Here is a 17,930-nt window from a genome sequence, read left to right on the forward strand (position 1 = left end):
AAAACCCAGGATAGCCAAAGGAATCCTGTACAATAACACAACTTCTGGAGGCATCACGATCCCTGACTTCAAGCTCTACTATAGAGCTACAGTAATAAAAACAGCTTGGTACTGGCATAAAAACCGACATGTGGACCAATGGAATCGAATTGAAGACCCTGACATTAATCCGCACACCTATGAACATATGATTTTTGACAAAGAAGCCAAAAGTGCACAATGGAAAAAAGAAAGCATCTTCAACAAATGGTGCTGGCAAAACTGGATATCAACATGTAGAAGACTGCAAATAGATCCATATCTATCACCGTGCACAAAACTTAAGTCCAAGTGGATCAAGGACCTCAACATAAATCCAGCTACTCTGAACCTGCTAGAAGAGAAAGTAGGAAGTAGTCTTGAATGCATTGGCATAGGAGACTACTTCCTAAATAGAACACCAGTAGCACAGACTCTGAGACAAACAATCAATCAATGGGACCTCTTGAAACTGAGAAGCTTTTGTAGAGCAAAGGATACGGTCAACAAGGCAAAGCGACAGCCTACAGAATGGGAAAAGATCTTCACCAACCCCACATCTGACAGAGGACTGATATCCAGAATATATAAGGAATTCAAGAAATTAGACATCAAAATGCCCAACAGTCCAATTAAGAAATGGGCTATAGAACTAAACAGAGAATTCTCAACAGAGGAAACTCAAATGGCCGAAAGACATTTAAGGAACTGCTCAACATCCCTAATCATCAGGGAAATGCAAATCAAAACAACTCTGAGATACCACCTTACGCCTGTCAGAATGGCTAAGATCAAAAACACTGAAGACACCTTATGCTGGAGAGGATGTGGAGCTAGGGGAACTCTCCTCCACTGCTGGTGGGAATGCAAGCTTGTACAACCACTTTGGAAATCAATATGGCGCTTTCTTAGAAAATTGGGAATCAATCTCCCCCAAGATCCAGCTATACCACTCTTGGGCATATACCCAAGAAATGCTCAACCACACCATAAGAGCACTTGTTCAGTTATGTTCATATCAGCATTGTTTGTAATAGCCAGAACATGGAAACAACCCAGATGCCCTTCAACTGAAGAATGGATAAACAAAATGTGGTACATATACACAATGGAATACTACTCAGCAGAGAAAAACAATGGCATCATGAGGTTTGCAGACAAATGGATGGATCTAGAAAAAATCATCCTGAGTGAGGTAACCCAGACTCAGAAAGACAAACATGGTATGTACTCACTCATAGCAGGATACTAGACATGAAACAAGGATGACTTATCTGCTACTCACATCATCAGGGAGGCTACCTGGAAAACAGGACCCCAAGAAAGACACAGGGATCACCCAATGACAGAGAAATGGAATGAGATCTACATGAACAGCCTGGACATGAGTGGGGGTAATGAAAGGCGAGGGTTGAGGGAAAGAGAGCTTGGGGGAGCGGGAGATCCCAGCTGGATCAACAACAGAGAGGGAGAACAAGGAATAGGAGACCATGGTAAATAAAGACCACATGAGAACAGGAAGAAGCAAAGTGCTAGAGAGGCCCACAGAAATCCACAAAGATACCCACACAACAGACTGCTGGCAGTGGTCGAGAGACAGCCCGAACTGACCTACTCTGGTGATGGGATGGCCAAACACCCTAATTGTTGTGCTAGAAACCTCATCCAACTACTGAGGGATCTGGATGCAGAAATCCATGACTAGGCCCCGGGTGGATCTCTGGGAGTCCAATTAGCGAGAATGAGGAGGGTTTATATGAGCGAGAATTGTTGAGACCAAGGTTGGATAAAGCACAGGGACAAATAGCCAAATGAATGGAAACACATGAACTATGAACCAATGGCTGAGGGGTCCCCACTGGATCAGGCCCTCTGAATGGATGAGACAGTTGATTGACTTGATCTGTTTGGGAGGCACCCAGGCAGTGGGACCAGATCTTGTGCTCATTGCATGAGTTGGCTGTTTGAAACCTGGGGCCTATGCAGGATTGTTTGGCTCGGCCTGGGAGGAGGGGACTAGACCTACCTGGACTGAGTCTACCAGGTTGACCTCAGTCTGTGGGGAAGGCTTTGCCCTGGAGGAGATGGGAATGGGGGGGGGGGGGGTTGGGGGGAAGGTGAGGGGGACGGGAGGGGGGAGAACAAGGGAATCCGTGGCTGATATGTAGAACTGAATTGTATTGCAAAATAAATTAATAAAAAAAAAAAAAAGAAATCTTTTAAAAAAAAGAAAAAAAAAAAAAAACAGGCTGAGGACAGAGCAGCTTGAAGTTATCTGTGAAGAAGAAACCAGGCAAGGCAGAACTTAACATGGTTGGAGATCTTAAAAAAAAAAAAAAAAAAAAAAAAAAAGTTAAGGGAAATTGACCACAGAAAGATGTGAAACATAAATGACCTAACAGTTGTTATGCTGAGAAACTAACCTCTTGTTAAATAATTAATTGCACATAAATTATCAGAATTGACACATAAATGACTCAGGTATTTGTTAACATTGTTTTCTACTGGTATTAACATACTTGTCTGGTAAGCAAACAAGGTGTGCATTTAGAAATAATCAGGTGAGCTAGTTCAGGCACCCTCTCTGCTATAGCTAATAGTCTAAGGTGGGGTCATCCTTGTGGATTTCTGGGCACTTCCCTACACCCAGTTTCTCCCTATCCCCATGGTGTCTCCCTCTATCATGGTATCTCTTTCATTGCTCTCCCACTCTTTCCCTGTTCCAGCTCGACCATCCTGTTCCCTTATGTTCTCATCCCCATTCCCTATCCTCCATTGTCTCCCTCACCCCCAGACACTCATGGAGATCTCATCCATTTCCTCTTCCAAGGGCAATCCATGCATCACCCTTTGGGTTCTCCTTAGCTAACCTCTCTGGACCTTTGGGTTGTAGTCTGGTTATCTTTTGCTTTACATCTAGTATCCACTTAAGACTGAGTAATCAGATTGGTGAATACCCTAACTGTCATCATAGAGCCTTCTTCTAGTAACTGATGGAAGTAGATGCAGAAATCCACAGCCAAGCACCAGGCCGAGCTCCAGGAGTCCAGTCCAAGTGAGAGAAGAGGGATTCTATGAGCAAGGGGCCTCAAGATCATGATGGGGAAACGTACAGAGATAACCAAATCAAACTAGTGGGAACTCATGAACTGTGGACCAATAGCTGTGGAGCCTCCATGGGACTAGTCTAGACCCTCTGCATAGGCGAGGCAGTTATGTAGCTTGATCTGCTTAAGGGGACCCCTGGGAGTGGGATCAGGATCCATCCCTAGGACATGAACAGGCTTTTTGGAGCCTGCTGCCTATGGTAGGACAGTTTTCACAGCCTTGGTGCAGGGGTTGGGGGGCTTGGACCTGCCTCAACTGAGCATATCAGGCTTTGCTGACTCCCCACAGGAGGCCTTGCCTTGGAGGAGGTGTGAATGGGGATGGGGATGAGGGGCAAGGCTGGGTGTGGGAGGAGGGAGGGGAAGGGATCTGTGGTTGGTATGTAAAATAAATAGAAAATTTCTTTTAAAAAAAGAATCAGGTGGGAGGAAAATGAGGAAAGAATAGAAATTCCTGTGAGAATGGATAAAAGAACTCCAATATGAGCGAAGATTCTCCCTATTTATAGAGTCACTCATAAAGACTCATAAAGCATGCCTTAGGGGATTTGGGGAACCTGAGAGAACACACTTTTGAGAAGCATACTGCATTCTTTGCTGTTTTATGAAATGTTTCTCCTAGTCTATTGAGATGATATAACAAAATAAATCGTGTTGGTATAATTCCATCCCTAGGGATAGGTGTGTTCCCAACAACAAACTAAAGTCCATCAAAGTTCAACCCAGGGAACCAATGGATTTATTGGGCTCACTTACAGAGCATGCTCATGGTTGCTTATAGGTATACAGGTGGCCCAAGGCTGCTGGACTGGAAAGTTTTCATCTAGCACATATAATTTCCCCATAACCACAAGGATGAAGCCCCAGTTAACCTCCAGCCTATATACTTAGCACTTCTACTGCCACTCCATGCTATTAGCTCAGAATTGTAAAAATGGCTGACAGGAGGACCTGGAATCTCAGATGAGGATCCCAATGACCCATCACATACACCCCTCCCCTCAAGAAATGTCAACAGTCAACAGATCCAAACATGATGCTCACTCAAAAGTAGACATAGCTGATCTGAGGAAGACTGTAGCTGTTCTGGTTGGAGGACTGTGTTCTATAACAACCATGTAGCTTACAAACAGTTTTGGAGGCTAAGAAGCCTGATACCAAGGTACTGCCAAATTGGTTTCTGGTAAAAGCATGCTGCCTCAGCCATATTCTTACATAATGTCCCATGGCAGGAAGGGCAAGAGATCAATCACTCAAGGCTCTCTTTTAAAAGAATACTAATCCCATCCATGAGGGCCATTCTAAATACCTAAGCACCTCCCAAAGGACCACTTCCCATACCATCCATCTTATAGGAGTTGGATTTTCAACATAAGAATTTGGATATTCCTTCCTCTGCAATTTTCATAGATTCCTTTGTCCATACTGAAACCTAAACTATAAAATTATGCCTATATAGTTCATGGAATCCAGTAGGAGAGCCACAACAAATAGGGAAACCTGGGTCTAATAAATAGAATGTGAGCCTAGAAAGGGCTAAGAGGAATGGATTCAGAATTTATAATGTCTAGCATTCCAACATGAGGTAGAAAGAATGGGTAGAGGCAAAAATAAACTTGTAGATATGGAAGTAGGTAGTTGAAGGAATCCAATCATGTTTTCTTCACAATCTGGAAATAAGACATACTACGTAATAAAAGGGGACGTATGTTAAAGATTGAAACAAGTAGAAGTATAATTGCTTTTCAGTGAGTCAGCTGACAAAAGAAATCAAGATTTTCACATGGGCAAGTCAGTAATGATGACTAGTGCTACCACATTGATTGCATATGTATGTATCAGGCAAGGGATCAACCAAGCCTTTCCTATTTCCTTCATTTGCATTTAATTCTTCCTTTATTAAACCCTCCAGAGCATTTTATTCATACCTCTAATCTTTTTATTTTAACTCTGATTTCTATGGTTTTATTTCACAAATAAAATATATAAAATATAAAATCTCAGTATAAACAATGATGGCTTATTATATCTAAGTATATATGGTGACTCATTTACAATTTTTGTCACTTCATGATCAAAACTTCATACATTATATAATAAAGGCAGTTGAAAGACCAAGAAATTAAACTGAAGGCCAACTTAGCACTACAATCAATTAAACTTACTTTTGCTGAAAAAAATCATTATATCATAAGAAGTAGATTTTTAAAAATAATCATCTTCCAGCTTCAAAAACTAAAGAATGATGACCTTAAAATCCCATGACATGAGAATATTAAAAGCAATACTGAATTATTATCAATATCATTTAAAAGAGTACCTTATTTGGTGTAGCATGGATTAGTTATCTCTTTACCGTCTAAGAAAGCATGTAGAAACTTTGTTCCAGGTTATCTACTGCCTTTACCAAAGTCCTATTGATTTAATGGAAATACTATTACCATTTGTTTTAAAGATCAAATTTTTTAATAATGACAATATTAAAAATGATGGCCAAGAAAAAAATTTACTAGGAAATCACTAAAACTAGACAGCATTCACCTTCATCTATAATAAAATAAAATCTAGTTTTGGAGAACCATAATAATTATTTTAATAGCTTTAAAATCATAAACCTATATTTTAAATAGACAGGATAATTCATAATTCAAAATTCTTTTAATTTAGTGTTTCATCTAAAACTGGAAGCATTTGAAATTTGTTCTGAATAAGACAGGTTCTAAAGAAGACATATTCTGAAGAAGAGAAATTAGAAAAGCATCACTGTAGCCATCACAGACATGGACATTTTATTCGCATTTTCTTTGATATGCCCTGGAGAAACACTAAGTATATTTCCAAACATTCAAAAAAGAGGCATTTGCAAAATCCTGGAGTTCAGTTGAAGAGAGGGAAGAAGGATTATAGGAGCAAGGGGGATCAGGATCATGATGGGAAAAACCACAGAGATGGCTGACCTAAGATAGTGGGAGCTCATGGACTCTGGACTGACAGCTGGGGAGCCTACAGGGAACCTAACTAGGCCCTCTGAATGTGGGTGACTGTTGCATGTTGATGTGTTTGTAGGTCCCCTGGCAATGGGACCAGGACTTATTGAGGGTACACGAACTGACTTTTTAGAGCTCATTCCCTATGGTGTGATGCCTTACTCAGCCTTGATACAGGGGGAGAGACTAGGTCCAGCCCCAACTTGGTGTGCCAGCATGTGCTGACTACCAAAGGGAGGCCTTACTCTCTATGAGGAGGGGATGGAGGTGAGATATGGGGAGGTGGGAGGGAGCGGGAGAAGGGGAGGGAGAGGGAACAGAGATTGGTATGTAAAAGGAAAGAAAAAAATTTTAATTAAATAAATAAATGATAGATAGATAAATAAATAAAAAGAAAAACGAGGCATCTGAAATATCCATTATTACCATGATAAGAAGTTTTAATTTATTCCAAGTTTCTGAACTCTTTCATACATGTGCAAATATTTGAACATATAAACAATGAAAATTTTTGCTGGAAAATGATTTCTAACTGGCTGATGAATTTATTAGTATCAAAGAAATTTGCAAAACTATATTCAAAGAAAACTTCAGGTTAGTTTACTTTTAGACCACAATTACATATGTTCAGAAATCCCAATGGTTTCTTCTCAACAGTCTGGGAAGAGTTGACATTAATACACTTGAGTCATTTTTATGATTCCTGCTTTAAAAATTATGCAAAACTAAATGAATGCCAAATAATGTTTTGACATAAGCTGTAACTTTCTTTGTTATCTAAGATTTTATAAAGACATTGTTGACTAATCTCCCTCCTGTTGCAGAAAGCAGCTGTAATCTGGCAGAAGTTATTCCTTCCAGTGCCTCAGAATGTGTATGGGAAACTAACAAAGTTCCTATGGGATCAAAGTAATATTTTATAATAATATAATAACATTTTATAATAACATAATGGATGGAGGAGAAAACCTACTGTGGCTGTGAAGGCCTTAATGCCATGTATATCAAATTAATACCTTCGGGTGGTAATAAATTCATCGTAAAAATAGAACATGCACTAATATCACAAAAAATAAAGGCCATGTTGAGTGAACCAGGTCAGTTTGCTGAGAATGAAACCAATGAGGTCAATTTTAGAGAAAGTCCTTCACATGTGCTATTGAAAGATGCATATATTTTACCTACAAGGTCTGCTACACTAACAGCTCCATCGAGATTCCTGAATTCCCAACTGTACCTGAAATTGCCACTGGAACTGCTGATGGCTTCAAAATTCCTAGATTGTTAAATAGAAATCATAATAAACTATTAGACTGTTTAGTATATAATACCTGTAATTCAGTCAGCAAGTTTTTTCATATATAGCATGTTGTTTGTATGTAATTGAGCAAGTTAATTGCAGAACCAATTACTTTTGTTCTACATAGAAATCAAAGTTTATATTTGAATTAAAATGTGTTTGTTATACCAAGAAATTAAGGAAATTTGAACAAGCTGGGAAGTAAACAACTATGCAATTCATTAAAAGAAGAAGAAAAAAGATAGAAAAGAACCATTGTAAAGAGAATAGCATCATGCAAAAGTAAATGAATGCAAATAGTGATGCCATATTCAGATATGGGCTGTAACTTTTTGTGTTATCTGAGAGTTTATAAATATATTTTATAAATGATATAATTGATAAATGACTAATATCCCCCTCTTATGAAGTTTCCTTGGTTTGCACTTGCTTTCCAGCATTATTTTGGTTCCTTTGTTGTTGTTGTTGTTGTTACAACAAATAAAGGTCAAGAAAAGCCTAAACAAATACAAAAGAAAATGATTTTTGAATAGTATTTCAGTTTTTATTGTTGGCTCCTAATTGTTTTTCTCACCAAGAGTGCCTATTAATAAAAGAGTTCTTGCATCTACATTTTCACATAAAAATTTCAAGGACACAATAAACATACATGTTTACATTCAGTACATCTTCAGCTGAAAAATGCTTAAGGAAGACTGATGAAAACATTAGAAATCTTCACCTATCAATACTTTCTTACCTGAAAATTCTTTTAAATGAAATTTTTTTATTAATTTATCTTGGCTACCTAGGAGTCTGGGAAACCAAGAAAGTATATCTTTACCTCAAATTACATGTTATACATATGCTTGAAAAATTAAAAATTAATCATTAAAACTGAATTAAATAAATGACATGTATTAAATTTAGGAATTAAAAGTAGAACACAGAAAATGGTGAAAGTAAAATTCTAGTTTTTAAAAATAGCAAAGCCTGTGATATGTCAATGTAGGTTGATCAATTTTGACACATGTCATATTTGAGTGTAGGATGTTGATAGTGCAGAAGGCTGTGCCTGTGCTGACAATGGAAGATTACATGTAGGAAATTTCTGTTCCCACTTTAAAATCTATTAAACAAACAAACTAAACTAAAAGAAAGTTTAAGTCTCAATGTTCAAAATACTATCACTATCACAAAGGATGGTTTCTCCTAAAAGACCATGAGAGTACTGACCAGTCTAGAAATATTATTTCAAAATTCACAGTGGTGAAGAATTGTGGTTAATACCACTGGTACCATAAAAATCTAGGCAATAAAAGCAAAGGGAATGCAAGATATATATATATCTTGAGATATATATATATGTGTGTGTATATATATATATATCTTGAGAAGACACCTAGATAACAGCTCAATTTAGATTCTAATTAAATATCTAGACTATAAAGAAGAACTGAAATAAAAAGGTTATTCCTACATTATAACAAAGCATCCTCTAGACTAAAATGTGTGGGACAAAGAAAGAGAGAAAGAGAGAGACAAGGAGGCAGACAGTTAGAGAGGGAGAGAGAGAGGATGATCGGGAATATAGATCTCATTATTTACTTATTGGCAAAAATAAAATCAGTATTTGTAAGATTAGAAACTGTTGCTTACACCTTCCTAAAGATTGTTTTGTCTTAGCCATAACTCTTACAGCCATCCAAGCAGAAATAATCTCCATACGCTAAATTCTAATACATATCTGAAAAAATCTGCAGTAGAAAAATACATTGTTACCAAGTATGGCTATTAAAAATGGGAAAATACTTTAATATTGTAGATTGCAGAACAAGTAACTTACATAAAAACTAAAACAAAGAACTAATGATCAAAATACTGAATTTACTATTTAAGATCATTAAATTAAGTTGGCCTGAATATAAAATATGTTATTTTAACTCCAAAGAAAATAAAGAATGATGAAGACAGCAAAATGTATATATTTTGGCTTTCAAATAAACTTTATTTATTCTTTTAAAGACATGTTTAGCGTGTGTGTGTGTGTGTGTGTGTGTGTGTGTGTGTACATGTGTATGCCATGATATATATGTGGATTTCAGAGAACAAATTAAAGAAATCAGTTCTCTTCTTCCATTCATGCTGAGTTCTAAGAATGGAACTCAAGTGTGGTGACAAGCTCCTTTATCCACTGAGCCATCCTAGTAGCTCCAAGCCTTATTTATTCTCGGAAAAATGTTAATAATTCTCTAATTCTCCTGGAGATAAGCAGCTTATAAGATGGTCATGAAATGACTTATAGATAAGAAATTGTAAGCATGAAGAACCAACTTTCCTCAAATACAAAAAAAAAAAAAACAGTAGAAATGGTTCTATTCATTTTGCTCTGAAAAAAAAATACATATGAAGATATGAACAGTGTAATCAAGATCTAATCAATCATTCCTAGCACTGGAAAAGTGGTAAATTCTTGTAAATGCATAATAGTACAAACAGGGACTGGTGTGCTAGGTATTGAAGTTCAATAGCACAAGATGATGAAAGGATTACGGCCATGTGGATAGTTCTGCAATCCTTGCTACTAAGAAGATGCTGGTCTGTTAAATGTGCCCTGTGAAATGCTGAAGAATTGCTAGCAGTTGCTTGCTCAGTTGTTTCTTATTTTTTCTGCACATTCTATGTTTACTTTAGAGCCTCAAAAGGCTTGGATTTGTTTACTTGAAAAGTAAGTTTTCAGTATTTAAAATTAAAGTTTACAAAGCACAAAAACAAAACCAAACAAAAGCAAAACCAATACAGAAAAACCTATCTAGGATTGATATTTTCATAGATTCTAAAATCTATTTAGTTGGCCTAATAAACTACATTTTATTTTATCATCTGTTTTGGCACCATTTTAAAACATTTCATTCATTTTGTATACCTGATAGAATGCATTACAATCTTTAGAAAACTGAAATTATGTTTCTTCTAAAAGACTGTCAAGTTGTTTCTTCACTAAATTAATGTCTGAAGTCTTCAAGATGGATTTAACTTGTGCCACTTGATAACAACCTTTTCTGGATTTGTAATTGTCTCTTTCCATTGGTTCACTGCTTCAACATTATTACTGTCTTCACTTATCCAGAGCTGTAAAGGAACAGAACAATCATTCAACTTGACATAATATTAGCAGCTGAGTTTAAGGAATTACTTTTATTGTTAAAAGATATGGACAAGTTTGGATAATATATTTTTAAATAAATATCATTCCAATTTTTTCAAAAGTTGCTTGGTGATTTGACCCTTAAATGTTAAAATATTTAACCTGTTGAATCATTCTGGATTATGTGATCCAATTCAATTTTAGAATTAAAAATGTAAAAATAAAATATTATTTAAAACATCACTTGTGAGTATTCTTTCTTGTTCAATCAATCTAGGAGCTTATTATTCAAAAACATTTTTGCCATGATTTCTTTTTTTTTTTTAAGATATATTTATTTATTATGTATACAGCATGTATGACTGCAGGCCAGAAGAGGGCACCAGATCTCATTACAGATGGTTGTGAGCCTCCATGTGGTTGCTGGGAATTGAACTCAGGGCCCCTGGAAGAACAGTCAGTGCTCTTAACCTCTGAGCCATCTCTCCAGCCCTTTTGCCATGATTTCTAAATTGAGGCAAACAATGATTTTAACTTAAGAATGTGCATTTAAGCACACTTTTACATTACATGAAACTATAATCTTAATTGAAACTAATAGTCATTCTTAATCCATAATAATTTCATTTATATCTATTTTTATATAACTATAGATAATACATGTGAATGATCTTGGGGAAATTGTAGTATTGTAAAAATACAAGACATCAAAATGAGTATATAACATGGAGACAAAGTAAACAGACAATTAAAAAAACTGAATCTTAGTCTTGGCTGTAACACTAACAAATGGTATATAACCTTGGATTTAACTTACTTGCGATCCAGTTTCTAATTCTTCTAAGAGATTTGAGTAAGTCAGTGGTTTTAAATTCTTTTTCTTACCTTGATCTAAAAAAAACTTTCCTTCAAACAACATCTTACATAGACCCCAATACATAACACAGACAACATTAGAGTTTCTGGATTGATAAAGTAGGAACACTTGAACCCACATATGATTCCCTCATGGTGACTGACACCTGAGGCCACCAAAGAAGTTCTCCAGATTTATTATACTATAAATCATCTCTCAAATTAAATTTACATTAATTCTTTAACTCAAACTCCTTTCCAAATAAGAATACAGAAAACTGCAACATTTTAAATTAGCAGTCTAATTATATGAAATGAGAGGTGATACCAGTTTTTGAAAATTCCTATACACAATCTGAAGATCTCACATAGACTGTTACTAGCAGCTTTTTGTCAAGTGAAAACTTTAACATCAGTTAAAGACTTCAAGATTTAAATGTGACACAAACAGTTGTAATTAAGATAAAAAGATAACTAACAGCTGCCACAAATCAGAATAAAAAAGATGTAAAAAAATTTTATGATTGATAAGCAAGACAATTGTTATATAGTCCTATACAAATTACTCAGAAATTTTAATTAATCCAGAAAGCAGAACTGGCTATCTAAATAATATCACAAACATTGTTAAAATTTTATATTTTCTAGAAATTCAAATCTATCACAATTAAGTTAATAAAATACATAAAAGGCTCATTTAAATACAAAATTAAAGATGAAACAGAATAAAATAAATGTGATACCCAAAGTTTTAAGTTTGATTTATATATTTACTGTGGATAATCCTCTGTACACTGAGTAAATTACACTGTGATTGGTTTAATAAACAAGCTGACTGGCCAATAGCTGGACAGGATAAAGTTAGATCAGAAAATCAGACTAAGGACACTGAGAAGGGCACAGTCAGAGGAGTCATCAGTTGGATGCAGAGGGAGTAGGATGTATACAAGATGAGGAAACAAGCCATGAGCCACATGGCAGCATATAGATTAATATAAATTGCTAATTTAAGTTATAAGAGCTAGATAAAAAAAACAAACCTAAGCTATCAGCTAAGCATTTATAATTAATAAATAGTCTCTGAGTGGTTATTTGGGAAGCAGCTGGCAGAACAGAGCTGATTGAGGTCCTGATGAAAAACTCCACCTACACATATTTAGGGTTCTCTCTTTTACTGATTTTATATTTTAAAGTTGAAAGTTCAGAAGGCTTAAAAAAGAAGCCTGGCTGCTTAGAAATGTTATCTATCTTATTAAAGCAGAACATCTGACAAAATTTGATTCTGAGGCAACACTGAATTATAATTCAGAAGTTTGAAGAATCTTCCTGTATTCATTATTAATTTTATCTTCTTTCCTTTGCTAGTTAACTACATAGTAACACACAGCAATATACCATGAAGAAATTCAGGGTAACACATACTAACCTGGCCTACAAAATGTTTTCTTCTTACAGAACTTCGACTATAAAGTTTAATGAGGAAAAGAATTTCTTTTTCAGTCTGTGTAAGTGGAAAAATCATAGTTTCTCCCCATTTTACTCTTCCACTGGATGCCTTCAATAAGCGTGTCTTCTTTTTATAAATCAGCTCTCCTGAGCTAAACATCCCCACCTTCACAAAAAAACCTAGGAAACAAGAAACTATAGTTTATAAACTTTTATGTGAAATACTACATAAAGATTTTTATCTATATAGGTTATAAAAATATAAATAATCAACTTTAAATGTCTTCTGGATTATTGTTTGACAAAAGAACACACAGAAAGTTTACCACAGTTTACAAATAACTACTGCGGCCTCAAATAAACTTAATATTCCTCTAGTCTGAATGACATCAACCAAAATAACAATCATCAGCAAAGGAAAACACATTGAAATGAATTTCACCAAAAAAGGTGTCAATTCTCTGGAGAGCTAGAGGTACTAATTTCTCAATTTTATAGGTAAATTTCTTTGCTTGTGATGACAGAATATATATGCATTAGAATAAAACAAGTAAATATCCTTAAGTAAATCTGAGATCTAGCACTTCCAACAATGATAAAATAGTTTGTATAAACTATAACCAAACATAACAATTATGAACTTTAGAGAAAAAAAACAGTAAAGATCCTCTGAAACCAACTGTGCTGGCTCTTTTTTTTTTTTTTCATTTTTCTTTATTAAGAAATTTTCTACTCACTCCACATACTATCCTCCTCCCATCCCCCAGCCCTCTTTCCCAAGCCACCCTGCATCCCCACATCGCCCAAATCGAGGTCTCCCATGGGGAGTCAGCAGAGCCCAGCACACTGAGCCTAGGCAGGTCCAAGCCCCTTCCCACTGCACCAAGGCTGTGCAAGGTGTCACAACACAGGCACCAGATTCCAGAAGCCTGCCCATAGACCAGGGACAGATCCCGATCCCCCTGCCTGGATGCCCCCCAAACAGTTCAAGCCAAATAACCGTCTTCCATATTCAGAGGGCCTAGTCCAGTCCCATTGGGGTTCCACAGCCACCAGTCCACAGTTCATGGGCTTCCACTAGTGTGGCCAGTCATCTCTGTACATCCTCCCATCATGATCTTGATATCCCTCGCCTGCAGTATCTCTCCTCTCTCTCATCAATTGGATTCCTGGAGCTCAGCCTGGTGCCTGGCTGTGGATCTCTGTATCTGCTTCCAGCAGTCACTGGACAAAGGCTCTATGATGACAGCTAGGTTATTTGCTAGGCCAGTCACCAGAGTAGACCGGTCCAGGCACCCTCTGGACCACTGTGTGCTGGCTCTTAATATTGAACTATTTAGTCTGTAGAGATTTGAGAAAATAATTTCATTATTTAAGCCAAAAGGAAGAAAGGGGTACTAAAGAAGTTGGAGCAGGAATATTAACGTGGGAACTGCCCTGGATAAAATTATGGGTAATGTATCTTTTCATCTAAGCATAGTTTTCAATGTGATATACTGTTGGGAATAGGCAAAAAGCACCTTGTCTTAAGTGCGGCCATTTTGACTTCAGACTCCATTTTACCTGTAGAGTGAAACAAAGTTCAGGTTCCCAAGCCCTAGGGGAGCTTGGAAACTTCTAATAGCTGGCCCACCTTATCCTTAAACCATAGAAATATTCATTATGCATTTTCAGTTCTCTAGAAACATTGTGGCTGTTCCTAACAACAGAAAGAACAAATTAATCAAGTTGGACTGAAAGACTTGCATTGTAGATCAGTTGACAATGATGGAATGAACATTCAAGGAAGTCCCTAATCTCTAAATCCTGATTGGTGAAAAGTGTAACTACAACTTGGCAACAAATATTTGTAACTTTTGTGCTTAAATATTTGCTTCAACTGACATTTGGGGTCACAATTCAGCTCCTGGGTCTGTTCTGCATCCCTGATTGATTAGCCTCCTCCCTATCCACTTCTTTTGTGCTGTGCTGCATTAAATCTTGCCTTGTGTCTGCTTGGGTTGATTGGGAGCCTCAGACCGCAACAATACAAAATGACTACAGCTTAAGCAGCAAGTATTGTCTGGCTACTGTGAGGAGTCAGTTAATATAACTGAGGCTAAAAGGCAGCAAGAAAGGCAAGAGGGAACTGCCAGAAAGGAAGAGCCACAGGATGAGGAATGAGAACTATTAGATTATAAAATGGCAATCATTAACAATCCTAAGTAGTAGTTTTGCTTAAGTGAAGCCATCCATTTATATATTACATTTGCATAGACTTCCACTATTGTTTCTGATTCATAGAATTATGAGAGGGAGCCATCCCTGATACTGCCTGGAGGGCCAAGATCCAGAGTCTAGACAGCCCAGAGTTCTGGGATATAACTAAATATGACTGGGGAATAAAAAGTCAATGAAATGATTCCTAATGATACTCCACTATACTCATAGATCATTGCCCAGCCCAACTGTCATCAGAGAGGATTCACCCAGCAACTAATGGAAACAGATACAGAGACCCACAGCCAAACATTAGGCAGATCTTGGGGAATCCTGTGGAAGAGAGAGAGGAAGGATTATGGGAGCCAGGGGGGTCAAGGATAACAGAAAAAAACCCACAGAATCAACTAACTTGGGCACATAAGGGCACACAGGGACTGAATCACCAACCAGAAAGCTTACAGGGGACTGATCTAGAACCTCTTCACATATGTTACAGTTGTGTAGCTTGGTCTTCTTGTGGGACTCCTAACAGTGGGAGCAGGGGCTGTCTCTGACTCTGTTACCTGCTTTTGGGACCCCTGCCTCCTACTGGGTTGCCTCATCCAGCCTTAATAGGAGATGCCTAGTCATACCACAACTTGATATATGCCATGGCTAGCTGGTGGTATACATGAGAGGCCTGCCCTTTTCTGAAGAGGAAGAGGAAGGTATGGGGGGAAGAGGGAAGACTGGGGGAGGGTCTGGAAGGAGAGGAGGGAAGAAGGGGAAACTGATCAGGCTGGGAAAGATTAATGAATCAATTAATTAATAAAAAAGAATTAACTAGATGTAATCTTAATGACTTACTTTTCTAACTTGGATTTTATTTGTCTACTTTTAATTATAATTCTCCATCTAGCTTTATAAGTGATATTAATTTATAGTTACTTTTTACGGGCTATTCATTCTGTTTTAATATCAAGAGTATACGAACATCATAAAGTTATTTTTGCATGCTTCAGAATAGCTTATGTTGAATAGGAATTTACATGTTCTTCAATGGTTTGGTAGACTCTATCAGTCAAATGATTGTAGCCTTAGTGCTATGAAGCACTAAAATGTTACCTTAGTTACAGTTTCTTTTGATGTGATAAAATTGAATGACCAAAGCAACTAAAATTTACATTCCGATTCATAACAATAGTAAAATTACAATTATGAAGTCACAACAAAAATAATTTTATGGTGGGGGTCACCACATAAGGAACTGTATTAGGGTCACAGCATTGGGAAGGTTGAGGACCACTGCTCCAAAGCTACCTACAGGGCTGGTACTTACCACAGTAAGCTGGGTTCTCCCTCCCACATCAATCACTAAATTAAGATAATTCCCCACAGGCTTGACTAACTACAGGAAAATCTTATGGAGGCATTTTTATCAATTGAAAAGTCTCTCTTGTGTCAAGTTAACAACAACAACAACAAAAAAGGAAAATATCTTATTTGTGTATGTAAGTTATCGTATATATGTAGGTTGTGTGTATACAAGCATGTGGAGGCCAGAGGCAAATACTAGGTATCCTCAGTCATTCTCTGTCTTATCTTTTGAGGGAGGGTCTCTCACTGAATCTGGCACTCACTGATTAGCTAGACAAGCTGTCCAGCAAACACCTCTCCATCCCCTCAAGGTTATAAGCATGCATGACCACCCCAAGATTTTTATATAGCTCCTAGGGATCAGAACTCAGGTCCTAATGTTTGTACAAAAGGCACTTTACCAACTAAACCATCTCCCAAGCCCTACTTAGCACTTTTTTTTTTTTTGAGCTGAGGACCAAACCCAGGGCCTTATGCTTGCTAGGCAAGTGCTCTACCACTGAGTTAAATCCCCAACCCCTACTTAGTGCTTTTTACAAGAAATTCTTCACTTTTTCATTATTATTATTCTCAGATTCTTCCTCTTCTTTAGTGAATTTTTAAGGAACTCATTTACTTTCTGTACATGTGCAAATGAATTAGTATAGTTGGTACATGGAATTATCTTACATATTGTTAATTTTCTTTTGACTTAGAAATTTCTTCTGAATTTAAAATTATATAATCGTCACTGTTCAGAATACCAATGTTTTCCCTACTTTGCCTTATCCATCTTCTTACAAATTTTCCTATTTTAATGGTCCTTTTAAAGAAAAAAGTTTTTTGTTTTATGTCTATTGTCAACTTCAGCTTTCCTAATATTTGTTATTTTTCTGACTTCTTGAGTGCTCAGTTTTATATGTTTTTAGTCTTTTTTAGTTAAAGAACTTTTACTTCCCTAGATAATTCCCTTCCACTCTTAGCCCTTGAAGTAAGATTGATCTCAAATCTTTAGTTCTAAGCATAGCCCACCAACATATCACAGTCCCTAGCTGTTTATCCAGAGAAGCGCACAGCTCTTGATGCATACTGGTCTCTTGATTCTTACCCTACTGGAACCTCTTTACACTGGATGCACTTTGAACCACTGATACACTTACTCAAAGTCAGAGGTGTTGATGAACTTGGAAGGTACTGCGCCTCAAGAATTTGCAGCTGAATCCTGCTATTTACTGCTTGAAAACAAGTGCCCAGTTCAAGTTCTGAATGGCAAACCTATATATGAAAAAAATATCATTTAGTAGTTCACAACAGTTTGGAGATATTTCAAAAACTCTAACATGAAAAGCTAGAGTGAAAATTTTTCAAAGTGCTATTTTCTACTGACACTAAAAATCACAAGTTATGAGAAGTTTTGAGGATAAATATCATGGATTCCAAAAATATATTCACTTGCATCAAATCCAAAAATACAAAGTGTTATCTACATACTGAACTTCAAAATTACTGATATCAAAAGATAATTTGACTAAAACTTAAAACACAAACTAAGT

General features: G+C 36.7%; 1 protein-coding gene and 1 pseudogene across 1 annotated transcript in view; one reads left to right on the plus strand and one right to left on the minus strand.

Annotated features, from left to right (window-relative positions):
* Positions 1 to 6,566: 6,566 nt before the first annotated feature.
* On the plus strand, positions 6,567 to 7,403 carry LOC128110855 (elongin-C-like; annotated as a pseudogene).
* Tc2n (tandem C2 domains, nuclear) overlaps positions 7,158 to 17,930 on the minus strand; it is a 47,798-nt gene continuing 37,025 nt past the window's right edge. Inside the window, exons 10-12 of the mRNA XM_052738796.1 lie at positions 17,538 to 17,652; positions 12,821 to 13,020; positions 7,158 to 10,523 (exon numbers count right to left, since the gene is read on the minus strand). Coding sequence (XP_052594756.1) covers positions 10,413 to 10,523; positions 12,821 to 13,020; positions 17,538 to 17,652 — 426 coding nt within the window. The 3' untranslated portion in view covers positions 7,158 to 10,412. The remainder of the gene's footprint in view (positions 10,524 to 12,820; positions 13,021 to 17,537; positions 17,653 to 17,930) is intronic.

This window comes from Peromyscus californicus, unplaced genomic scaffold (assembly GCF_007827085.1).
Source record: "Peromyscus californicus insignis strain IS unplaced genomic scaffold, ASM782708v3 Scaffold_15__1_contigs__length_86483966, whole genome shotgun sequence".
Taxonomy (NCBI): Eukaryota; Metazoa; Chordata; class Mammalia; order Rodentia; family Cricetidae; genus Peromyscus; species Peromyscus californicus.